Source organism: Microcebus murinus, chromosome 7 (assembly GCF_040939455.1).
Source record: "Microcebus murinus isolate Inina chromosome 7, M.murinus_Inina_mat1.0, whole genome shotgun sequence".
Taxonomy (NCBI): domain Eukaryota; kingdom Metazoa; phylum Chordata; class Mammalia; order Primates; family Cheirogaleidae; genus Microcebus; species Microcebus murinus.
In genome coordinates, this window is record NC_134110.1 from 43236212 (window position 1) to 43257850 (window position 21639).

The following is a 21639-nucleotide window of genomic DNA, read 5'->3' on the forward strand; positions in this document are numbered from 1 at the left end:
GGGTCGTGACCTAGCTCAGGTCACCCAAGGGTGAGCTGGGACACTGAGGGTCTTCTCATTCCCACTCCAAACCTCTGCTCCATAGTACTTTATGAATCTATTTGTGAAGACCCTTGAGAAAGGAGGGCCTGTGACTTCTTTCTCTGTGTCCAAGTGAAATGACGAAGACTCCTAGGTTAACATTTACATCCTGTTTTTAAAGTCCAGCTTGCAATATCGTACTTCTCCAAGACGGAAGATGAGAAGTGTGGCCCTACGGATTTGAAACAGGGGTTGGCCGAGCCAGAACCCTCCTGCGAGCCCCTGGGAGCCGGACAGCAATGAAGAACGAGAAGTAGAAGAAAAGGTTATAAAAATGTTTAGTCTCTGCTTTATTGAGTTACAACAAATGAGCAACAAAGTTAGAAAAATTGGTTTTATTCAAACTCCCTAGCATTTTATTTGTGCAGTGTACTCAAATGGGGGCAGTGGGAGAGGAGAAAGGGATTGCAAACATAATTCATATCGCAACATTTACACTGGATATGTCTCTTGGTTTTCCTTCTTTCAAAGTCAGAACTAAAAAAAAAAAGTGCACTCAGGTATCTAAAATTGGCCCAAAACAAACATACACACAAACAAACAAAAAAATCAATTCATGGTGAGGGTCCAAGCTGAAATCTTGTCAAATACCCCACCTAGAAAAGGCAGTTAAGAAGAGAAATGAAAACCAAAGCTGTTCATCTTTGTACCATCTAGATAGGAAGATCTTTTTTTGTTGTTTAATTTCACAAAAGTCATGACAATGCTAACAAACATGGGAGCCCTTTCTGCAGGTATTTAAAAAGGTGCTTAAAGAGGTCAGCCACCTGCTGCCCCGTGCTGCTCCTGGTGCTGGCTGGGCCCCATCTCACCTCTGAGGCCAAGCCAGACCCACATTTGGCAGCTGAGAGAGCCCTGCCCACGCACGCATCCCCAAAGGCAGCTGGAGGAAGAACTGGAAGCAGATTTGATCCGGAAGATCTGCCATCTGTAAACTCTCTCCTAGTGGAGACAGAGGCCTGGATCTCAGCCTTTTCCTGCCAAGAAATCTCCCAAATTTCAAACTACCTTGAAAAATAAATTCTCCCTACCTAAAATCCAGTAGATAGCATGGCACTAATACTAACACTCCCTCCCCCAAATTAATAAAAGAAAAAAAAAAAGAAAAAGAAAAAAGAAAAGCAACGTGGTTAGCCCTCCCTCTTGGAAAAAAACCTTTCAATGGTAGTGCTGGAAAAGGAAGTTGCCCTCGATTAAAAAGGTAACAAAATTCCCACAGTATACAAATCAGTTCCAGTATAGCAAGAGGTGGGGGCCAGGGCAGAGGAGCAAACTATTTACAAGGACCCATTGAAAACGCAGTAGTAGGACTTTGGCACTATGAACAATTCCCACCGGTCCTCTGGGAGGTGCACGTGAGAGCAGCTGGGGTTCCCGCACCCTCCAGGCACACGAGAGCTAAGTAGTTCCACTTGGAGTCACTGGGGAGGGTGGCCCGCAGCTGGGAGGGAGGATCTCTTCTTCCTTCAAAGACACAGCGTCCCTTCATCAGCACAGCAGTTCTGATGGACTTCCCTAGAAGGGAGACACAAAACCAGGGAGATAAGATGTCAGTGGGATGGCCATCATTCCCTGGGGGGTTGGGGTGTCAGTGGTCGCTTCTTCCTGGCTCTCCTCTGGGGGACCCCTTCCCAAGCCATCCCGGGGCCTGGAGGAGAGACAAATGCCCTTCAAATGTGGAGCCTGTTTTAAAGAAAGGTGTGTTTCCTGAGCAGTGGGATGTTATGATCGACTCTTTCCATCATTACAAGACCCTCTTATTATTCCTGGAGAGGTGGCCAGTCACAGTGACTCCTAAAGGGCCTTGGAGTTGGACAAACACGGGTTTGGGTCCTGACTCCTCCACCTAGTGGCTGCAGGGCTGTCCCCACATGACTTCATCTCTCTAGGGCTTAGTTTTTGCTCCTGTAAAACGGGGCTGACAATAGCATCCACCTCGTGGAGTCTCTGTGATGATGTGTCCACAGCAGCGTTTGGAATGGTGCCTGGTGATCGGTAAGTTACTGTATATGCTTTCCCTGTTTTTATTAGAGGGAGCCTTTTCCAAACACAGTAGGATATATAATAGTAACAAGATGAGACAATTGTATAATACTTTTATCAACCCTATGATTATTCCCATTTTGTAGGTGAGGAAACTGAACACAGAGAAGCCAAAAAAGTTACCCAAGATCAATCAGCTAGTAAGTGCCAGAGACAGGATTCCAACCCAGGCAGTCTCTAGAGTCGGTGCTCTTAACAAACAGTATTTATTAACAATCAGTCAGGAGAAATGTTTAATTATTATATACTTAGAAGTAATGAAAATAGTCCAAGGACTTTGTTATGGGTTGCATGGTATCCACCCCAAAATAAAAATATATATACATATTTTTTTTTTGAGACAGAGTCTCGCTCTGTCACCCCAGGTAGAGTGTAGTGGCATCATAGTAGCTCACTGCAACCACAAACTCCTGGGCTCAAGTGATCCTCCTGCCTTGGCCTCCTAGAGTGCCAGGATTATAGGCATGAGCCACCTTCTCAGCCTCCAAAAATATATATTGAAGTCCTAATCTTCAGGACTTCAGAATAGAACTCTATTTACAGAGGTAATCAAATTAAATCAAGTTAAAATGAGGTGATTGGGGTGGACCCTAATCCAGTGTGACTACTATCCTAATAAAAAGGGGAAATTCGGACACAGACACACACTTGCATAGAGGGAAAATGAGAAGACAAAAACACACAGGGAGAGGGCCACATGAAGACAGTGGCAGAGATTGGGGTGACACATCTACAAGCCAAGGAATGGCAAAAATCGCCAGCAGTCACCAGAAACCAGGAGAGAGGCGTGAGGCAGACTCCCTCACAGCCCTCAGAAGGAACCGCCATGGCCAACACCAGACTCCACCACCGTGGAGAGAACAAGTTTCTGTTGTTTCAGCCTCCCAGTTTGTGGCACTTTGTGGAAGGCCTAGGAAACTAAGACAGATGGTTATTGCCTTTGTCCTTTCCTTTGGAAAGGAATCCAAGGGGAGGCTCAGGGCTGTAAAGGATGCAGTCAACATTCCATCAAACCTTTACAATCCGAAGCCACTGGCTTTTGCTTTGCCTCCCTCCTGGGAAGGCTGTTCTTGCCCGGCCATTTCTCTGGCTAAGAAGTGTTTTTGTACAGAGGACCAAGAACGAGGAGACTTCTCAGCCAAAGGCACCAGCAGATCATCTGTAACGTCACTCACTCCTACCATCTGGATGCTCAGTGCACCCATACTCCCTAGACACCCCTGGGAATAAGACTGAATATTGGAGTTAAGAAACTGATTTGTACAAGAAAAGTCTGTGGATAAACCAAGATTCCAGGGCTATCCTTAAGATCTGGACCATAAGACCATCTCATAGTCATCCGGCCAAAGTCACCAAATCATAAGAGCTACAGGGATCCGTAAGGATGCTGCCGCCAAGATCACACATTTCACCTGGAAAGAAAATGGAAGCTAGGGAGGAAAAGTGATTTCTCCAGGCCACATGACTGCTCAGTGGCACAGTCAAAACCGAGAATGCTCACAACTGGGACAACAGTGATGGCAGGTAATGTTTCTCTCACAATTGACACGAGTCAGCTCCATGCTAAGTGACAATATGGACCATCTCGTTTATTCCTTACAGTGACTCTGCAGGCCCACTTCACAGCAAAGAGACCGGGGCTTCGAACGATTGAATGTCATGCTTAATATCAGGCAGACAGTAAGTGGTGAAGCCTGACCACACTTTGGCCAGTCCAACTTCGGGCTACCTGGTTCTTAACTGCTCTTCCCCACACCTGTCGTGGGCCCAGGTCACACATAGCCTCTCTGAGCCCGGAGCTAGCTGGTGCCAGGAGAGAGTATGTCTGCTTCAAGGGGAGTGGCTGGGGCACCCAGCAGGGACCGTGCGCCTTGTTGCTGATCCTGGGAAGAGCCACGTGCCCCCCTAGGTGGGCACCCCCCACCACGGCCAGCATTCTGTGCTCCCCATGGAACAGAGTTTTCCCTAGCAAATGGGGTCTGTCACTGCCTTTGGGAGGGGGCCGGCCCCGGTTGGAGGTCCACCTGCACAGCTCTCCAGACCCCAGGAAACAAGGCCCAAGGTGGGTGGACAGCTATTGTTCTTCTTTCCGTACAGGGCCTCTAGGCAGGGTGGAAAGAGCTGTGGGTTGGAGAAAGCTGGGATCCAGGACCTGCCACCTCCCTGCTGTTTCTTATTCCCTGTGTAATTCTTATTGTCACAAACATGCCTAATCCTCCAACCGTATGTATTCATGAAAAAATGCTGAACAAGGCCCTTAAAACACACACGGACTGGAAGACCTAAAGGATGACCCAGAAATAGGGCGACAAAGCCAATTCTATTTTACTTTTGTTTTTTGGCTTCTGCAGAGGTCCCAGATGTGTGTGGCTGGCCCAGACCCTGGAAGCACCCTGAGAACCGCTGGATTTTATTCTCCTTGCGTTTCCCAGGGCGTGTAGAGTGGGCGGACTCGGGCTGTGGGAGCGAGTGCGGCCTCAAAGTGAGGCAGGGCCCTGTCCCCTCTGCAGGGGTGTCCTGGCCAGAGCCCATGAGCCATCTGGGTTGGGACTGAAGTAAAGAAGGGGCCACCACGGGCAAGTCTGGTTTCCTCTCCAGCCGTCACTGTACAGGCAGCCACAGACGTGACAGCTTGGCAGTGACTCCCCACTGGTAACGGATGTCCTGCCCGAACGCATTTCAGCTCCAGCAGAGGCCGGGCACGTCTAGTGGAGGCTTCCGCCTCCCGTGGCTCTGCCCATGGCCCTTCACTGCCATCAACAGCCACCCTGGGACAAAGCTGGGTCCTCCTTTAGCCCTAGGCCCTGCGGGGGCCAGCTCTGGCCCTGCTTCAGGCTGCTCTCCCTATGGTCGGTGTCACCACCAGGGATCCACCTGCTCACACGCCAAGCACTTTCTAACTCTTAGACATCGTCATACCTGTGATTTCTCCCTTGGGGACACAGCCAAGGCCCGATCCCCCTCCTAGCTCCAAGCCCCTTCCCAGGCAGGCCTTTGCTCCTGGACACTGTCAGCAGGTTTCCCTGTTTGTTACACGGTCCTGCACGGGGCTTCTCCATGTGGCTATTACGGTGCTGTCTCCAGACTGCCCAGTCAGCTGTGGGTGGACGAGGCCCGTGAGGACATGGATGGCAGCCACTGTGCTCACTGCTGGCCCCGCCACCCCCTCCCCGCAGAGTCTGGCCCACGCGGGATACTCAACAAGTGTTAAAGGGAGGAAAAATGGGAAGTGAGTTCAGTGCTGTCAGAGCAGTGGCTGTTACACAAGGTTGGTGACAAAGTCCACATTGTAGTGTTGTTGTTGTTTTATAGAGTATCACGGTACTTTGGGCTACACGTGGCTCTTGCTAACTCCCCAGGGCTTCTCTGGAGTCTAATCACCTGGTCAGAGACCGTCACTCTATGAAAGACTGTCACCAAACTGCCCATCCAAGAGCACTTCCCACACTTGGAGGAAACTGCAAGGCCATGGGGCAGATCTATCTGCTTAGGGCCCTACTGGGACACTTGCACCAAGTGATGTCCAGCCTCAGTGAACACCTCCCTGGACAGGGAACGTCCCAGCCCCCACCATCCCTTCCTATCTTGGGGACGTCTTGGAATGTTAAAAAATACTACCTAATTTTTCAGCTAAGTCTGCTTCTCTGTTTCTTTACTCATTGGGGAAACATAAAAAAATTTGAATTTCCCCCTGTGACAGCTTTCTGTTTCTATTTCTTTCTAATTTTCCCTGTAGGGCTTTTCCTGAGGACCCTGGGGACCTGGGAGCAAATAACACTGTACTCCACGAGAAAGGAAAACAAACACCGAGATAGTGATTTATTCTCTCTCCAAAATATTTATTTTTTTCTCGAGTGGTGTAGCAAGCTTTATTGCTCATTTACTGAGTGCCTGTTATCTGCGGAACATTTTATTCCATTGTCATCGGGCTTCTGCTCTGGTGGAGAAACCACTTTCAGTTTAATTGTAGTTCCTCTGTAGGTCACGCCTTTTCTTTCCGGTTGCCTTTTGCTCACTTTGCCCTCGCTTTACTGAGGTCTAAGTGGTGTGCATAAAACTGCACATAATTAACACACACAGTTTGGTGAGTTTGGGCATACGCACACACTCACGTCACCATCACCACAGTCTGGTAATAAACGTGTCCCGCTCCTCCACAAGTTTTCTTGTTGGTGGTAAGGACACAACTACCTTCAACAAAAAGCACGTAAGATCTACCCTCTTATCACATTTTCAAGTACACAGTACCTTCCTATTAACTGTAGGAATTATGTGGTAGAGCAGATCTCTGGAACTTACTGATCCTGTATAACTGTAACTACTTTATACTCATTGAATGAAAACTCCCCTATCCCCTGGCCCCCATTCCCTGGTAGACACCACCCTACTGTCTACTTCTACACCGCTCCACACTTCTAGTCAAACTGTCATTCCTTCTATTAGAGATTGGGGAGGGGGGGCGTGGTCCAATTTTAACTAGAATTGACCCTAACCCTAACCCTTAATGTGACTGTATCTGGAGATATGGACGGTAATTAAGGGTGGGGTAATTAAGTCCTAACCCATAGGACTGGTGTCCTTACAAAAGGAAGAGACCCCAGGAGTATGAACACGCTGAAGAAAGGCCATGTGAGGACACAGGAAGAAGGCGGCCATCTGCAAACCAAGGAGAGAGGCCTCACCAGAAACCAACCCTACCAGCACCTTGATCTTGAACTTCCCGCCTCTAGAACTGTGAGAAAATAAATTTAAGTCACCTAGTTTATGGTATTCTGTTATAGCAGCCTTAATGGACTATTACGGTAAATATTGAGGTTATAGAAAAAATAAAGTAAAGTGTACAGGCATGTAGATGCTCTAAAATTTTCCAACATCCACCCTCCATTGACCACCAGGGCAGAAAAGTCTGAATGCCCAGACATCTGCAAGGTGATTTTCTTTCTACTCTTTCCTCAAGTATCTCAGATGGTGTCAAACTTTCTCTACAGGGTTATACACACAGAACCATGTATAGTCTCCTTTATTGGTGAGAAAGAGGAGAATATTTAATCATGTGAATCCACCTAACACTTGGATTTTATTTAGTTATTTTAATTTATTTTAGCCAAATTTAGCATGGATTTTTTTTAAGAGATAAGGTCTTGCTCTGTTGCCCAGGCTGGAGTGCAGTGGCACAATTACAGCTCACTGTAGCATCGAACTCCTGAGCTCAAGCTATCTTCCCGCCTCAGCCTCCTAAGTAGCTGGGACTACAGGTACACCACCACACCTGGCTAGTTGTTTAAATTTTTTGTAGAGATGGGGGTCTTCCTTTGTTGCCCAGGCTGGTCCTGAACTCCTGGCCTCAAGTTATCCTCCTGCCTTGGCCTCCCAAAGCACTGGGATTACAATGAGTCACCATGCCTGGCCCACTCAGGCTTTTAACCCCTGCACACTATGAAGTGTGAACTCACACAAATCACACCCGCAATGGCCACTTTTCAGTGCTCCTAATGTACCAAGTTCCCTTTGGTCCCAGGGCCCTTGAGTATGTTTTCTGCCTACAATGCTCTTTCTGCCGAGAGACTCCCACATGTTGGATTAACCCTTTATATTTCAATTAATCCACTACCTCTTCAGAGAAGCCTCCCCCAAACTGTAAATCAGCTCAAATTCCCCTATTCTACGCTCTATCAGTGCCATGTGCCTCTCCTTTTTGTCTGATGAAAGACTGTTTGGTTAAAGCTTCACTTCCCATTAGACCAAGGGCTCCACGAGGGCAGGGACACTCTGGGCACACGGCCTTCCAGCGCTCAGTGCACTGCAGATGTCCCACAAACACTCAGTGGACAAAGGAACCAAGTTATTTATTAGGAATGTCTCTGGGCCAGCTGACTTCACCTCCTTGGGGCCTCCATCCTTCTTCTGAAAAACGAGGGAGCTGGATTTCACGGTTGCTCGGTCGCTACAAGCTGCCCAAAGCACAGTGAGAATCCCTAAGGCGAGAAGCTCCGCAATTAAGTAAATGGACGTGGTGTCAGTTAACTCCCCATTAGGCACGAGGGAAGCAGGACTAATGGACAGTCCCTGAGAAGCATCACTCGGTCAGTATCTGCTGACAGATTCTCCAACAGACCTTTCCCTCAAGCTACTCACATCACTGAAAGCAAACTGTACCCAACCTCTGCTCTGACTGCTGTCAATCACTGGGGCCAAGGAGTGATGGGGAAAAACAAGGAGAAGCAAAAGGACCGAAATGCCAGATTCCAGCTCATTGAAAACCACCCATGTTATAAAATTCTCTGGTTGGTTCTCAATAAACTGTTGTCGAGCATCTGCTCTAAGTCTGCCCTGAGGATTCATAGATTAATGAGATTTGGTCCCTGCCTTCAAGGGTCTGGTGGGGGAGAGAGACAGGGAAACAGACGAGTGGAGTATTTTCTTTCATTCATTCAAATATCTGTATTTGGACAGCTAATGTGAACAGAGTACGGGGGCATGCATATTGTGGATCCTGAATTGTAACGAGGATGCAACACTTGGCAGCTTTAAATATTTTAAGCAAGCTGAGCCATGGAAAACCTCTTTCTGGCATTTTACAAATTTTACCTCTTTCCCAAAGCCATCCCTAATCATCAGGAGTTGGAAACTGTTGCCAGAAGCTGGGAGGCAGTGAAGCTGGTGGCTGGAGCTTTGGAGTCAATTTTAGACCCTGGCTGGGTGAACTCTGGCAAGTTCCTTCAGGTTCCTGAGCCTGGGTTTTCTTTGTTTAAGATAAATGGGAAGAAGGTGGGTTGGTGGGAAGGTTTTAAATCAGACAAAAAAATTGGAAAAGCCGCCTCTCCCCCTCTGAGCTCCTCCAGTTTCTTATGCGCAGCTCTCCTGAAACAGTCTGGATGGGCTTACGGGTGTTTTTATGTACAAGTCTCACCTTTAGTAGACTGAGATCAAGGCAGGAGCCCCAATTGTTGGTCATTTCGGCAAATCTACACAGACCAGCACAGTGCCTGGCACGAAGAGGGTGCTCTCAAGTTCTTGCTGAATAAATAAGCGGTGGATTAGTTTCCACTCCTACACAGAATTAGGAACTGACCACTGTCTGTTCGGCCTGGGCTGTGGTGGTGCCACTGCTGGAGAGATCGTGGCCACAGTGCTTGGGCGGAGGGACTGGCCTGACAGATGAGGGGTGGCCTTCAGGCTCTATCAGCAGCTAGCCTGGGAACCCAGGGCAAATCACTCATTTTCTCTGGGCCTCAATTTTTACCCTCTGTGAAATGGGGAAAAAGGTATATCTACCTCATAGGGGTGTTGTGAAGTTGAAATGACTTAATAGACATAGAAAAATGCTGAGTATGTCACATGTACCGATCAATGGAAACTCTTATTAACAGCAGTAACAGGATATTCCATTTGACCAAACATCAAGGCGTATGTCTGACAATGTCTAGCTTAAGTATGTTGACTCATTTTTTAGGATAAAAGGAAAAATTTAGTTTTCAGCCTCTTACTAGGACAGGTCTGTCAATGGGATGGCTCAAAACTTGTTCGGACCCAGAGATTGGATTAAGAGCATCATGCAAAGGCTGGGAAGGATTTCTCACTTTTGTGTCTAACCTCAGGGCTGAAGTGAGCCCAGACTGAGTCAAAAGCTGTCAGGAGCCTTGCAAAGGTTAAAGCAGAGGGATTGGGGGAGGACATGCTAAACCCTGTAGAGCTTCAGTCCCAAACCCCTGGGCTGCGGACCCATCCTGGTCTGTGGCTTGTTAGGAACTGGGCTGCAGAGCTCCGTCTCCCACCCCACCCCCACCCCATGGAAAAAAAATGTATCTTCCATGAAACTTAGCAAACCGGCTGCACAGCAGGAGGTGAGCAGTGGGCTAGCAAGTGAAGCTTCATCTGTATTTGCAGCCACTCCTCATTGCTCCCATCACTGCTCGATCTCTACCTCTACCTCCCATCCATGGAAAAATTATCATCCATGAAACCAGTCCCTGCTGCCAAAAAGATTGGGGACCACTGCCACAGAGGAAATCCAATCCTGGAGCCAGCTCTCAGCTGCTTGCTGGAGTCCCCCCTCCTCTCACATCACATAACAACTTCTATAAAGTCAAAACCATGAATAATTTCAGGATTATTATATGTATCATAACTGAACTCAACCACAAGTTCCTATATAAATATGCATTTAAATAGGGACATCACCGAATATTTGTAAATTTCAAGAGACCCATGTGTTTGGTTCATGAAAGCTCTGAAGTCATTTGGAGAGATTTTGTTCCCTCTAAATTGAAAGGCCCCTTTAAGGGGTACCTGTGTCCAGGCCTGGGAGAACTTTCTAATGCCACCACCTCTGTAGACTGTAGCCCTTTCTCAATACGATGGACCCCCAAAATATCAGGAAGTACTAGGGACACCTCATGCTACCAGGTGTTAAACAGATGTTAGCATCTTGTTTAGGAATGTTTCCTGCTCACACTTGGGACGTAGCTAGTTCCTACATCTCCAAATTGTCTGATGTTAATCCCAGAGCCACCTGAAGAAACCCTGGGTAGTCCCCCGACCCCAGGGAGAGGGGGCAACAAGAAATGGGGAATTTCTGTCAGAAGAGGCAGAGATGGCCGCAGGAAGAGTGAGGGCTCCAGAGTCAAGGTGCTGGCTGGGGGAATGAACACAGGTAAGTTCCTTGGTTTGTGAGTCTCAGTTTCTGGGGTTATAAAAATACAGAGATGCTTACCTCTCTAGAACTAAGTAAGGTCATGCATGGTCTGACCACCATCCTCAGCCTCTGCTACTCAGGGGCCCTCCATCTATCCTTCGTCCTTCCTCCTCTCCTCCCCGGAGATCCTCTTCACGCCTTCATTGCAACTGGGGAGATGTGGCAAGGCAGGAAAGTGGCCAGAGGGAGGAAGGCGCCAGGCAGCCAGGTAGGGGTGGTGGCAGGTGCTATGTCGACCTCAGTATACTTCTAGCCCCCTGCTCTCCCGGGCCCTTCCCTCTGGGCTGCATCCTCACCCGGGCGCCCGACCCAGGAGCACTTCCTCCTGCACGTGGGAGGGGAAAGAGGACCCGACGGCATTCTGCGACTGGCCGCCCATTACAGTGCTCTTTTAATAGCTGCACTGGCTGAAACGAGGTTTCTAGAGGATTTCCTTTATTTGCCAGCTGCCTCATTTTATTACCGAATATATGAATTAGTGAGCGACATGGCCAGCCAACGTTGTCCGAATTCATTAAGGCAGAGCTATGGTAATTTCAAGGGCTCCCTTTGGGACCTCATCAATCATTCTGGAGGGTCTTACCTTTATTTCATCATTTTTAAAAGATGACTTGGGAGGCCCCTTCCACTGCCTTTGTAAGTGACCTCTGGAGAAGCCCACCTGGGCAAATCGGACCTCTCCCTGCCCGTTCCTGGCTGTCCTTGTAACACTTCTGCCAAGGCGGACCCTTACCTCCTGCGCCCCTCCCCCAGCCACTGCCCTCCTTTCTAAACTCACCACTGAGCTGGAGCTCGCAGAGGTGCTTCAGGCCTTGCTTTGTGGTGACCTCTCACGAAGCACAAACACCCAGGGCTTCAGTGGCATGTCCCATTATGTGGATGACACGGCTATTAGTAACCATGGCAACCTCCCTTCCCCCAGCTTTTGTGGCTCCATAGGCCTAATTTACACCAGTCTCTCCCAGATTTGAAGGGGTTATGTGGATCCAACAAGAGGGGCACCTTCCTTTAGCTGTGACAAGGTAAATATCAAGCATTTTCAAAGCCTTTGAGGTCAAAAGAAACAACCCTAAATCTCTGATACAGCAAACTTGAATACTTACTCTGAAAAAAGAATCCCCAAAGGAAAAAAAAAAAAAGAAAGAAAAGGGAAAAGACACAACCTTTTCATATTTTTTACAGCAGTGAACGTAAGACGCACGGAGGGAGGAGGTGTTGTTCTGAACAGTGACAAGTGGACTGTAGAATGGACAGGCCTGAAGGGTGGTGTCCACACAGGCCACAGGCAGTGGGGCTGTCCCCCTGAGCACAGCCTTGCAAATAAGGACGTGAGATCTACCAGCCCCTATTCTGTTTCTTTTTTCAAAGAGCTTTACAAAAATACTCGTCCACCCCCAAAAATGGTAAGTATGTGCGGCAGTGCGTAGGTGCATTAGCTCAATTGAGCCATTCCACTAGGTACACAAACTTCGAACCATCTCGCTGCACATGATACACATACACAATTCTTATTTGCCAATTAAAAGAAAAGAACCCGTCATCCGTGTCAACATCTCTGTACCTAACAACCTTATGTTAACCCTGGAAATAAAAAGAAAGAAAACCCTGCTGCCTGGGGTGAGCAGGTGGAATTACCTGTCTAGGCCCGGCCAGGCTCGGCAGGGACGCTGTCGGAGTCCGAGTCGGCCAGTTCCGCCACGCCTTCTGCCGCAGTCTGACTCCAGCCGTCCGACTTGTCTGAGACAGCATCTTCCTCTCCGACGGTCACCTCCACGTAATCCACCACGCCCGACTCCTCGTTCTCCTCGCTGCCCGGGCCGTCCCGGCTGCTGCCCTCTGACCTGTCCGAGGCGGCCTCCGTGGGCTTTGCTGGAGAACCGTCTTTTGCCTGCTCGCCGCCCACTTTCGCCCTGGGCACTGGCTTCTCCAAGTCCTCTTCGCAGAGCTTTTTGGGGTCCTTGCAACATTGCTGAACCACCTCGCCTCCGTTCTTTGGGCTCTCGGTGACGGGTTTTGTTGCTTTCCTTGCTAGGGTGTCGTAGCCGTGATCGTCCGCCACGTGCTGTTGCTGGTACTGCTCCATCCACTTTAAGGTTCCAGTTTTTAGCAAGCATCTGTTCTCCTTGAACCAGCGCACAATCTCAGTTCGGACCAGGCCTGTCTTGGCCGCTAGCTGGTCGTACTCCTGGGGGGTAGGCCACTGGGTTCTTGCAAACGTGCTCCTCAGGAGATGAACTTGTTCTTGACTTTTTGTGATTGCTGGTGAAGGGCTGGGCAGAGAGCTGGTTAACTGGGCACCGGAGAGCTGGTCAAGTCGAGACAGAGCACCGTTGGGGGCCACCGCATCCTGGCTCTTCTTGCCGGACCCCATGGAATCCAGGACAGCCTGTTCCATGCTGTCCCGGAGCTTCCGTCTCTCCGAGAACCAGGAGTCGATCTCTCTCCTGCTCAGCTTGGTCTCTACCCTTAGCCGATCCAGTTCTGCTTGTGTAGGAAAAGAGCTTTTCAAAAAGCTATCTTCCAGGATTTTAACCTGACCCTGTGTTTTCTCTTTGAACTTCTGCGGCATAAAGTCTGGGTATGCATGGTACGTGCGGCCATGTCTCGAGGCTGCGATGGCCAACTGGTCTTTGGCAAGGGATTCGCTGGTGATGTGGACGATGCCCCTTTGACACCGATACCGGTGGTCACTGAACCACTTCTTGATCTCACTCCTGGCAAGGCCGGTCAGTTCGATGAGCCGGTAGACCTCAGCATCGTCAGGGAACTGGCTCTGGAGGAAGCTCGCTTTGAGATGCGCTATCTGCTCCTTTGTCTTCTTGCGGTCGCTGGTTGGGGGTAACGGGGGGTTGGCCACAGGGGGTGGAGGTTCTGGCACCTGAGCGATGTGAGGACGCTTGGGCTCGGGGGCAGCTTGGGGAGTCACTAAAGGCCTCTTCTGGCTGTGGTTAGTCACTCCTGCCACAGCAAGTGTGATGGGGGAGCAAGAGACGGTCGTTGACCCACTGGTCACCTGAGTCAGCACCAGACTGGTCTGACCGAGGATCTGGCATGGTAGCGCTGTCTGCAGGATGGGCTGCGGCATCTTTGTGGGGGCCAACTGGGCAGGCAGCACAGTGATTGTTGGGGGTACCGACTGAATGGTGCCATTGAACATCTTCTTCCGGGCCTCTTCCACCTCTTCCGGGGACCAGCTGATGCCGTGCTTTAGGCGCTGGGTGGCAAACCAGATTCTGATGTGCTCCTCTGGGTGTTTGGAAGCAGCTGTCAGCCAGGACAACTCCGCCTGGGTCGGGTAAGGGAACTTGTTGAAGGAGTTGATCATGGTGGCATTTGTGTCCAGGGCAGAGTTGTATTTGGTAGTATTTAGTGGGACGGGGACTTTCGGGACAAGGTTGATATTTGGTGGCAGCTGTACAGAAGGCATGACGTGTCCTAACGTGTCTTGGAGGAGCTCCACGCCTCCCAGTCTCGAGAGGATCTCAGCTGTGTCTGTCACCAGGCGGGCAGTCCCTTCCATGTGGTTCTCTGGGGGGACCTCCTCGGGCTTCTTGGGTACCTTCTTGGCATCCGCTTTCGGTTTCCCTGGCTTCATGATGGGCGTCTTACTCACCGAGATCCCAGGATCAATGTCACCACTTCCGGGGCCACTGGTGGTGATGGACACGACATGGTTGGTGGCTTCAATGGACTGTTCTAAGACAGTTTGATTATTACGCTTGATTAACTTCAGCTTGAAGTTGGTCTCCCCGGGATGGAACTTGGAGTTGTGGTCAGACAAGGAATCATACTTTTTGGTTGTGAAGTTACATTCAGCACACACGTAGAGGGGGTTGAGAATCACGTTGGGATGCTGCATGTCAACGTGCTCCGTGAACTCATTCAGGTTTTGTGTGGAGTATGGGCAGTATTTGCATTCATAACCTCCTTGGAGTTTTTTGGACTGGTTTTCCCCTGTAGATTTCACCTCTATCACTTCATTTTCTTTGGAAGAATTTTCAGGTTCTGCTGCCCAACTATCCTTGGCCACATCGGGCTGTGACGTGCCGATTCCTTTCTCTTTGGCCCTGTCTACCTCCTCGGGCACGTCTTGTTCTACTACTTGTGATGTCCGTACCATGCATGGAGTTGTAGATTTTCGTTTGCTAGCCATGCTGCCTGTCTGTGTGCAATGGCTTATTTTTGGAGAGGGGTGGGGAGGGGGGCAGCGAAATTCTTGGAACAAATAAGATAAAAGGCTTTTGGCTTTATTCCCCCTCAAATGGCTTTGGCTTCCCTTGAATGCTGAAGTCTACTGTTTTGAGTTTTCAGAACGATTTCAGCACAAAAAATTGCAACTGTACCAATCGCTAAACACGCCAGGGAGCATCATATCTGTGGACAAGAACAAAGACAGGGTCAGGGTCTCTTCACAATGCAAAAGAAACTAGCATTTCTGTCTGAGTCGCTCCCTTGACCCACCCCAACTGGCACCCAAATCAAATACCTACGTATGCACAGATGGCGTGAGAGTGGGTGCTTGTGAACATGAAAGATCATATTCTTCTTCTCTTCCCGTCTTTGGGAAGGAAGTGAAAACGGGCCCAGAGCAAGCAAACAAGGGCAAGGGTCAGCATTTCACATCTAGAGACAAAGGGATACAGAAAAGGTACACGGGTATCAAAATCTTCTGAAGTGGTGGGTGGGGTGGTGGAGGGGATGTTGCCGATGAAATGTGGCTGGGCTTGCAAGCTGCTTTTATTTACGGTGCATCAGAAGCAAGACTCTTCCCCGGGGCAGGCAGGTGAAATTCATATGGGCATCAGAAAATGGATATGAACATTTTGCCTCTTATCCTAAAAGCAAAATCACTTCAGAAAATCCAGAAAATGTAAAAAAAATATACAGGAGAGAAAAAAGATAAAAACCAATCACCTTCAATATTTTAGTTTTGTAGTTCCTTCCTTTCACTTGAATGGTTCCCCATTTCCTTAAATATTGAGCAAAATGGTTTTAAAAATGGCTGCATGTTATTACATTGAAAGCCTATCCCATACATAATGTAGTCAGTGATTGGACTTTTGCTGGACTTATTTCTGTTTTTTGGCTCTTATTAACAAAACTGCAGTGAATACCCTTAGTTCCTATCTTTGATAACCACCTTTGGGTGGATGCCTAGAAGTGGCTCTCTTGACTCACATGGCCAATTTTTTCCTCCTCTGGCCTTTCCCCAGGGAGTGTATGAGAGGGCTGGACTTACAACCCAGCCTACACGATATATTACCATTAAAAAGCCTTGCCGAGGAGATAGGGGAAAATTGTTTTAATATGCTTTTGTGCTTTTCTTGATTGCTACTAAGGTTGAACTGTTTTTGAAAAATTCACTTGTCATTTTTATTCTTTTGTGAATTGCCTGTTTATGCCATTTTCATATTGCAGTGTTTAGTGGTTTTAATATTAATTCGCAAGAGTTCTCTCCCTGTAAATAACACTAATACCTTACTATGTTTGTTGCAAAATTCTTCCAGTCTATCATTTACCTTTCAGTTTTGTATATGGTATAAATTAATATTTAATATAGAAATTTTAAGTTTCAGATAATAAGTTTATCATTCTTGCCTGGCTTCTTTCATAGTAATTTTATATTTCGAAAGTAATGCCTTACCTTGATAGCTGAGATATGTTAATCTATGTTTTCTTAAGAGTGTTTTAGCTTTATTTTTCACATTTAACTAATCTGGTATTGAATTTATCTGGGTTAAGCTGTAAGACACAATACTGACCATTTTTCTTGAGAATTACCAACCATCTCAGTAGCATTAATGGTGTTATCTTTTCTTACTAATATGTGAGAAACCACCTTTATCATACACTAACTGTTTACCTTTACTAGGTTGTTTCTGGATTATCTAATCTGTGTGTCAGATCTAGCTATTGAGCCTTGCATTTACACCTTGCTTCTAAAAAACTTTCAAATATTTAGAGTGTGTTTTACTATCTGCTAGAGTGCATTCCTCCTCATTACTATTCTTTTGCAAAACAGTTCTTGATTATTTTTCTCATCCCATAAATCAATTCTCATAAATCAGTATCATCTGCAAAATAAAATCCTATTAGAATTTTGATTGGAACTTCACTAAACAAATAATAATTTGGAAGTACAGGAATACTTTGCTTATTAGGAGTAGGTTATATTAACAGAACTTAGACTGGGGAACCGTGCCGACGCACAGGAGGTCCTTTTGTTTCATGGCTAAAGGAAGAAGATGTGTTTTGAAATGATGACAGGTGACATCCAGGAAGGGCAGGGAAAAGAGACGGCATATCATCTCTGGCCCATCCCACTAGCCTAGGTCTGAGTCCCACTAAAGAGAGGGATTAAGGGCAGAAGTGAAGAACTTATTTTTGTGAGCAACTCTGTGGGACTCTGGGCCCACACCCATCTGCTTAGGGGCTCAGGTGACAAACCTGAGCAGGACTTGGAGAGAAGCACTCCCCCATTGTGAGCCCAGAACCTGGCCCCTCTAGGCCTAGAGCGCCGGCATTTTCAGGCTGGTCAAATTCTCAGCAGTGACATGAGGGTCCCTTGGTGATGGGGTGGTGGGGCGTGATGAGGAGAGGACACGGGCAAACCAGAGCAGAAGGCAGCCGTGTCCTTCTGTTGACCACGCCCAAACTGCCACCTCCAGCCTCCATTTCCCCACCCACCTTCAGACTCTTGATCTGGCCTCTCACATGTGCTCTTCCAGAGCTCGTCTCCACCAAGGGTGCACAGGAACCCTGTCCCAGCCCCTGCCTCCTATCCCCCTGGCGCCCATCACGCTCCTGCAGCTCTGCCAGGCGCCTGTGCCATGGCACTCCCCCAGAGCTGCTGGGTTCTCAGATCTTCATTGACAAGTCACTTCCACAGACGACCATCCCTCACCACTGCCCCTCCATAAATAACACCTCCCAGCCCCTACCTCCTTATCTACCTTGGCTTTCTTCATGGCACTTGTCAATAGCAGTTATCATATTTATATATTTTATGGTAAAGGGAGGAGTATCTACCTGTTTATTGTTTCCAGAACTGCACTGCCCAATATGATAGCCACTAGCCACACGTGCCTCTTAGAATTTAAATTAATTAAAATGAAATACCATTAGAAATTCAGCTCCTTAGTCACATAAGCCACATTTCCAGTGCTCAACGGCCACACATGGCTGGTGTCTGCTGTAAAAAACAGTGCAGGAGAGTTCCTTCATTGCAGGAAGTCCTAGTGGACGGCGCTACCCTACAATAGAGACTCCACAAAGGCAGAAAGTTTGCACTGTGGCTTCCCCAGAGCCTAGAACAGTACCTGGTGCATGGTATGCTTAGTTTGCCTTCCACAAATATTGTTTAAATATTAAATTAACTGCAGGGAGGCTACCTTGTGGGAATTGCAGCTCACACAGCGATGAGGTGTGGTAACACGTCATATAAATGCTTAATAGTGTGTGCGTGCGTGTTCATGCGTGTACGTGCACACATGGATGTCTGTGTTGGGGAGACATGAGTGGGGAAATTTTGTAAGGTGCGGGAGATCCTAAAGTTTTGTAGGGGCACTACTGGCAGAACAGAATTATGGCTAAATTTGCATCCACTGGCCAAGGGGCTCAGGGCATTTGAGTTACAATTTTCAAAAGAGAGGGAGCAATAGGAAACTTTCTTCCTACAGAACAAAGATGCCAGGCAGGAGTAGATGCAGGGGAGAAAAGATATTCCTTACAGAAACTTCCCATCATCAGAATTATGCAAATCTTCTGACAAGTGAGCCCTCCAAATGAGGCAAATTGTAGTCAAATGGCCTGGAAGTGTCTCAGTATTCCAAAAACTAGCTCAAAATAAACAGTATCTTCTAAAACTTACTCAGCAGCCAGGAATCCAAACCAGAGCAGATTAAGAAGGTGGCAAGAGGGAAGGAGAAAAGAGAGAAGGGGGAAAGCTCAGAAAACACAGAGTCTTTGAAAAATTCATCTCTTAGGGTCCCACTGATGGAGCTGCAAGAAATGCTGCCTCTGGGTCTGAGCTGGGCACAGGCACACCCTACCCCAACCTGAAGGCGGGCTGTCCCTAGGGCTGCTCCATGAGCTGGAGGAGACCAAGCCAGCCGGCAGACCACCACCCACCTGGAGCAAGAAACATCCCTACCTTCAGGGGGGACCATTCTCTGTGCCGCCCCCTTCTGTCCGGGAGTGCCGCCCCTCACGGGGCAACTAAGAGCACGACACGCATGTTACATGAAAAGGAAGCCAAAGCTCTAAATACTCTCGCCTCCTGTGTGTGTGTTTTGGACATCGACTCTGTTTTCCTTTGATGCAGTATGACATTGGTTATGTACCTCCAAGAACCCCCGACCAGAATGGGGAATGCCAATGCCTTGGAATAAACAACATCGCAAGGAAATGACCAGCTTATAGAGACAGTGACAAGAAAGCCATTTCTGGCTGTCTGCGCAGGGCTTTCTCCGTCACTGCTGGGTGCTTCTTCCAGCGTTCCCCTCCCTGTGGCGAGCAGAGTCTGATTCTATCAGGCCGTGGCTTCCTGGGCGTGGGGCGGGCCCGCACCCCATGGACAGCTGTGGCTACAGAGATGAAGGAGCTGCAGCCCGGTGCTCAAGAAGCTTCTAGCTGGCGTATTAGTCCCCCAGGGCTGCCATAACTCAGGGCCACGTACTGGGTGGCTTCAGACGACAGAAATTTAGTCTCTCTCAGTTTTGGAGGCTAGAAGTCTGAGATCAAGGTGTCGGCAAGGGTGGTTTCTTCCGAAGACTCTCTCCTTGGATGTCTTTCTCCTGTGTCTTCACACGGGCTCTCTGCGTATCTGTGTCCTCATCTCCTCTCCTTCTAATACACCAGTCAGACTGGATTGGGGCCCAGTCTCAGGACCCCACTTAACCTAATTACTGCTTTAAGGACTATCTCCAAATACAGTCACCTTATGAGGCATAGGGGCTTAGGAATTCAACGTAACGAAGTTTGGGGGAACACAATTTAGCCCCTAACAGCCGGGCAGGGCACTGTCACCTTAACACCCCTTGATGGCACAAAAAGTGGTTCATTCAAGTAGTCAACAAACACTGATGGAGCACCTCTCAGCGCCAGATGGGGTTCCAGGTGCCGAGGGGACACCTAGCAGTGGGACAGACAGAAATCACCGCTTGTGTGGAGTTCACTATGGAGAAGAGTCAAGCAGGAAACAGAATTGGGGTGCAGGAGGGCGACCTGTGATTTTAAGCAGGGTGGTCAAGGACTCCCTCCATGAGAAGGTGACAGTGGACCCTGTGAATTGAATGGTGCAAATACAGGAAGAAAAAAGAGTTTATGAAACCCAGAGGAGGCCATACTTAATTTTGTGGGGCAGGGTAGAAGAAGGGTAGATAAAGGCTTCACAGGGGAGGTAACTTTCCTCTTCCTAGAAATAAAATGGTAATCATTTCTGTTAATGGAAGTTCTCCATACTTTCTTAATGAGTCTTCACAACAGCTCTGCAAAGCAGCTGTGATTAGCCTCCATCTGCAGATGAAAGAACCGAGACCAGAGAGGGTAAGTGCCTTGCCTAAGGTCACATAGCTAGTTCACGGCAGAGCTGGGATTTGAACAAAGTCTGGCTGAACCCTGTGCTCTTGGCACAACACCACACAGCCTCCCCCAGATAAGCAGGCTAAAGGGGGGAGGGAAGGGAGAGTGATTCCAATCAGAGGGATCTAGTCATCCCAGGCAGAGCAGATAGCAAGAGCAAGTAAGCAAACATGCGAGGAATGACAAGGACTGAGGTTGAGGGCAGGGGTTTGAGGGCAGAAGCAGTGGAGGAGGCTGAACAAGTCAGGCTGCAGAGTCTTGAACACCACCCTCAGGAGCTGGGATTTCATCCTGCTGCCAAGAGAGGGCTATGGCCTTCAGGGCAGGGTTCCGGAAACAGAGGGTCCCCCGGAGGCAAGCGGGGGGCGGGGTGGGGATGGCAGGAAGCGAGGCACACCAGGGAAGGTGAGAATCCTCACCCCGAGCAGATGGCCGATAATCTTAACCAACCCCAAATTAAACAGTCAAGGCCCAGGCTGCTAAGTGGCACTCTTCCCGCCAGCCTCCAAGTTTCTCCTTAAAGTAGACGCTGGGAGCTCTTCCCTTTTCATCTGGAACTTTCTCCCGTTCACTCGGGCTTTCCTTCCCCACCACAGAATGGCTGGATGATGTGGGTTTAAATGTGGCCGCGCTGATTCTCCCGTAACCATTTTCTCAGTAACAGCAGCAGCCCCCATTCCCTAAAGGCTTAGCATATGCCCAGTGCTAAGTTTCATTTCTCAAAAACCCTATGTGGACACTGAGGCTCAGAGAGGTCAAGGAGCTTGGTCAAAATCACACAGGCTGGAGCAGCAGAGCTGGGATACAAACTTCATGTGCAGACACATCACCTGGGGATCTTGTCACAACGGAGTCTGACTCGGCACGCCTGGGGCAGGGCCTGTGGATCTGCATTTCTGACTCCCAGGAGAGGACGCTGCTGCAAAGGTGGGCCGCGCTTCGAGCAGCAAGGCTCTACGAGGCTCCCCCTGTCATGTCTTGTGCTTGTCCTTCCCACCCTATGTCCAGAGACAGGTGGTGGCCTTTCCTGACCTTTCCCCCTACAAGTGGCCCGCAGCCCCTGGGGGAAGGAAAAATGGATCAAACTGCCAGGCTGATCCCTGGAAACTCTTCTCTCGCGGTGGCTGCTCACAGCCTGGCTGTCGGGATGAGGACATGTCTCGGCTCCTGACCCCCCTAGGGAGGCATGGGGGTGGGGTGAGGGGAGGAGGCCAACTGCAGACCCCTCCTGGGGCTGA

General features: G+C 48.8%; 1 protein-coding gene across 9 annotated transcripts in view; it reads right to left on the bottom strand.

Annotated features, from left to right (window-relative positions):
• Nucleotides 1-347: 347 nt before the first annotated feature.
• ZHX2 (zinc fingers and homeoboxes 2) overlaps nt 348-21639 on the bottom strand; it is a 155064-nt gene continuing 133772 nt past the window's right edge. For 6 of the 9 annotated variants that reach the window (XM_012743302.3, XM_012743303.3, XM_012743307.3 and 3 more), the window contains 2 exons: nt 12455-15193; nt 348-1596 (listed from right to left, as the gene is read on the bottom strand). In XM_012743302.3, coding sequence (XP_012598756.2) covers nt 12459-14972 — 2514 coding nt within the window. In that variant the 5' untranslated portion in view covers nt 14973-15193 and the 3' untranslated portion in view covers nt 348-1596; nt 12455-12458. Of the gene's footprint in view, nt 1597-12454; nt 15198-21639 lie in introns of those variants that run through there. The other 3 variants (XR_012920165.1, XR_012920161.1, XM_076005052.1) reach the window with 2 other exon arrangements.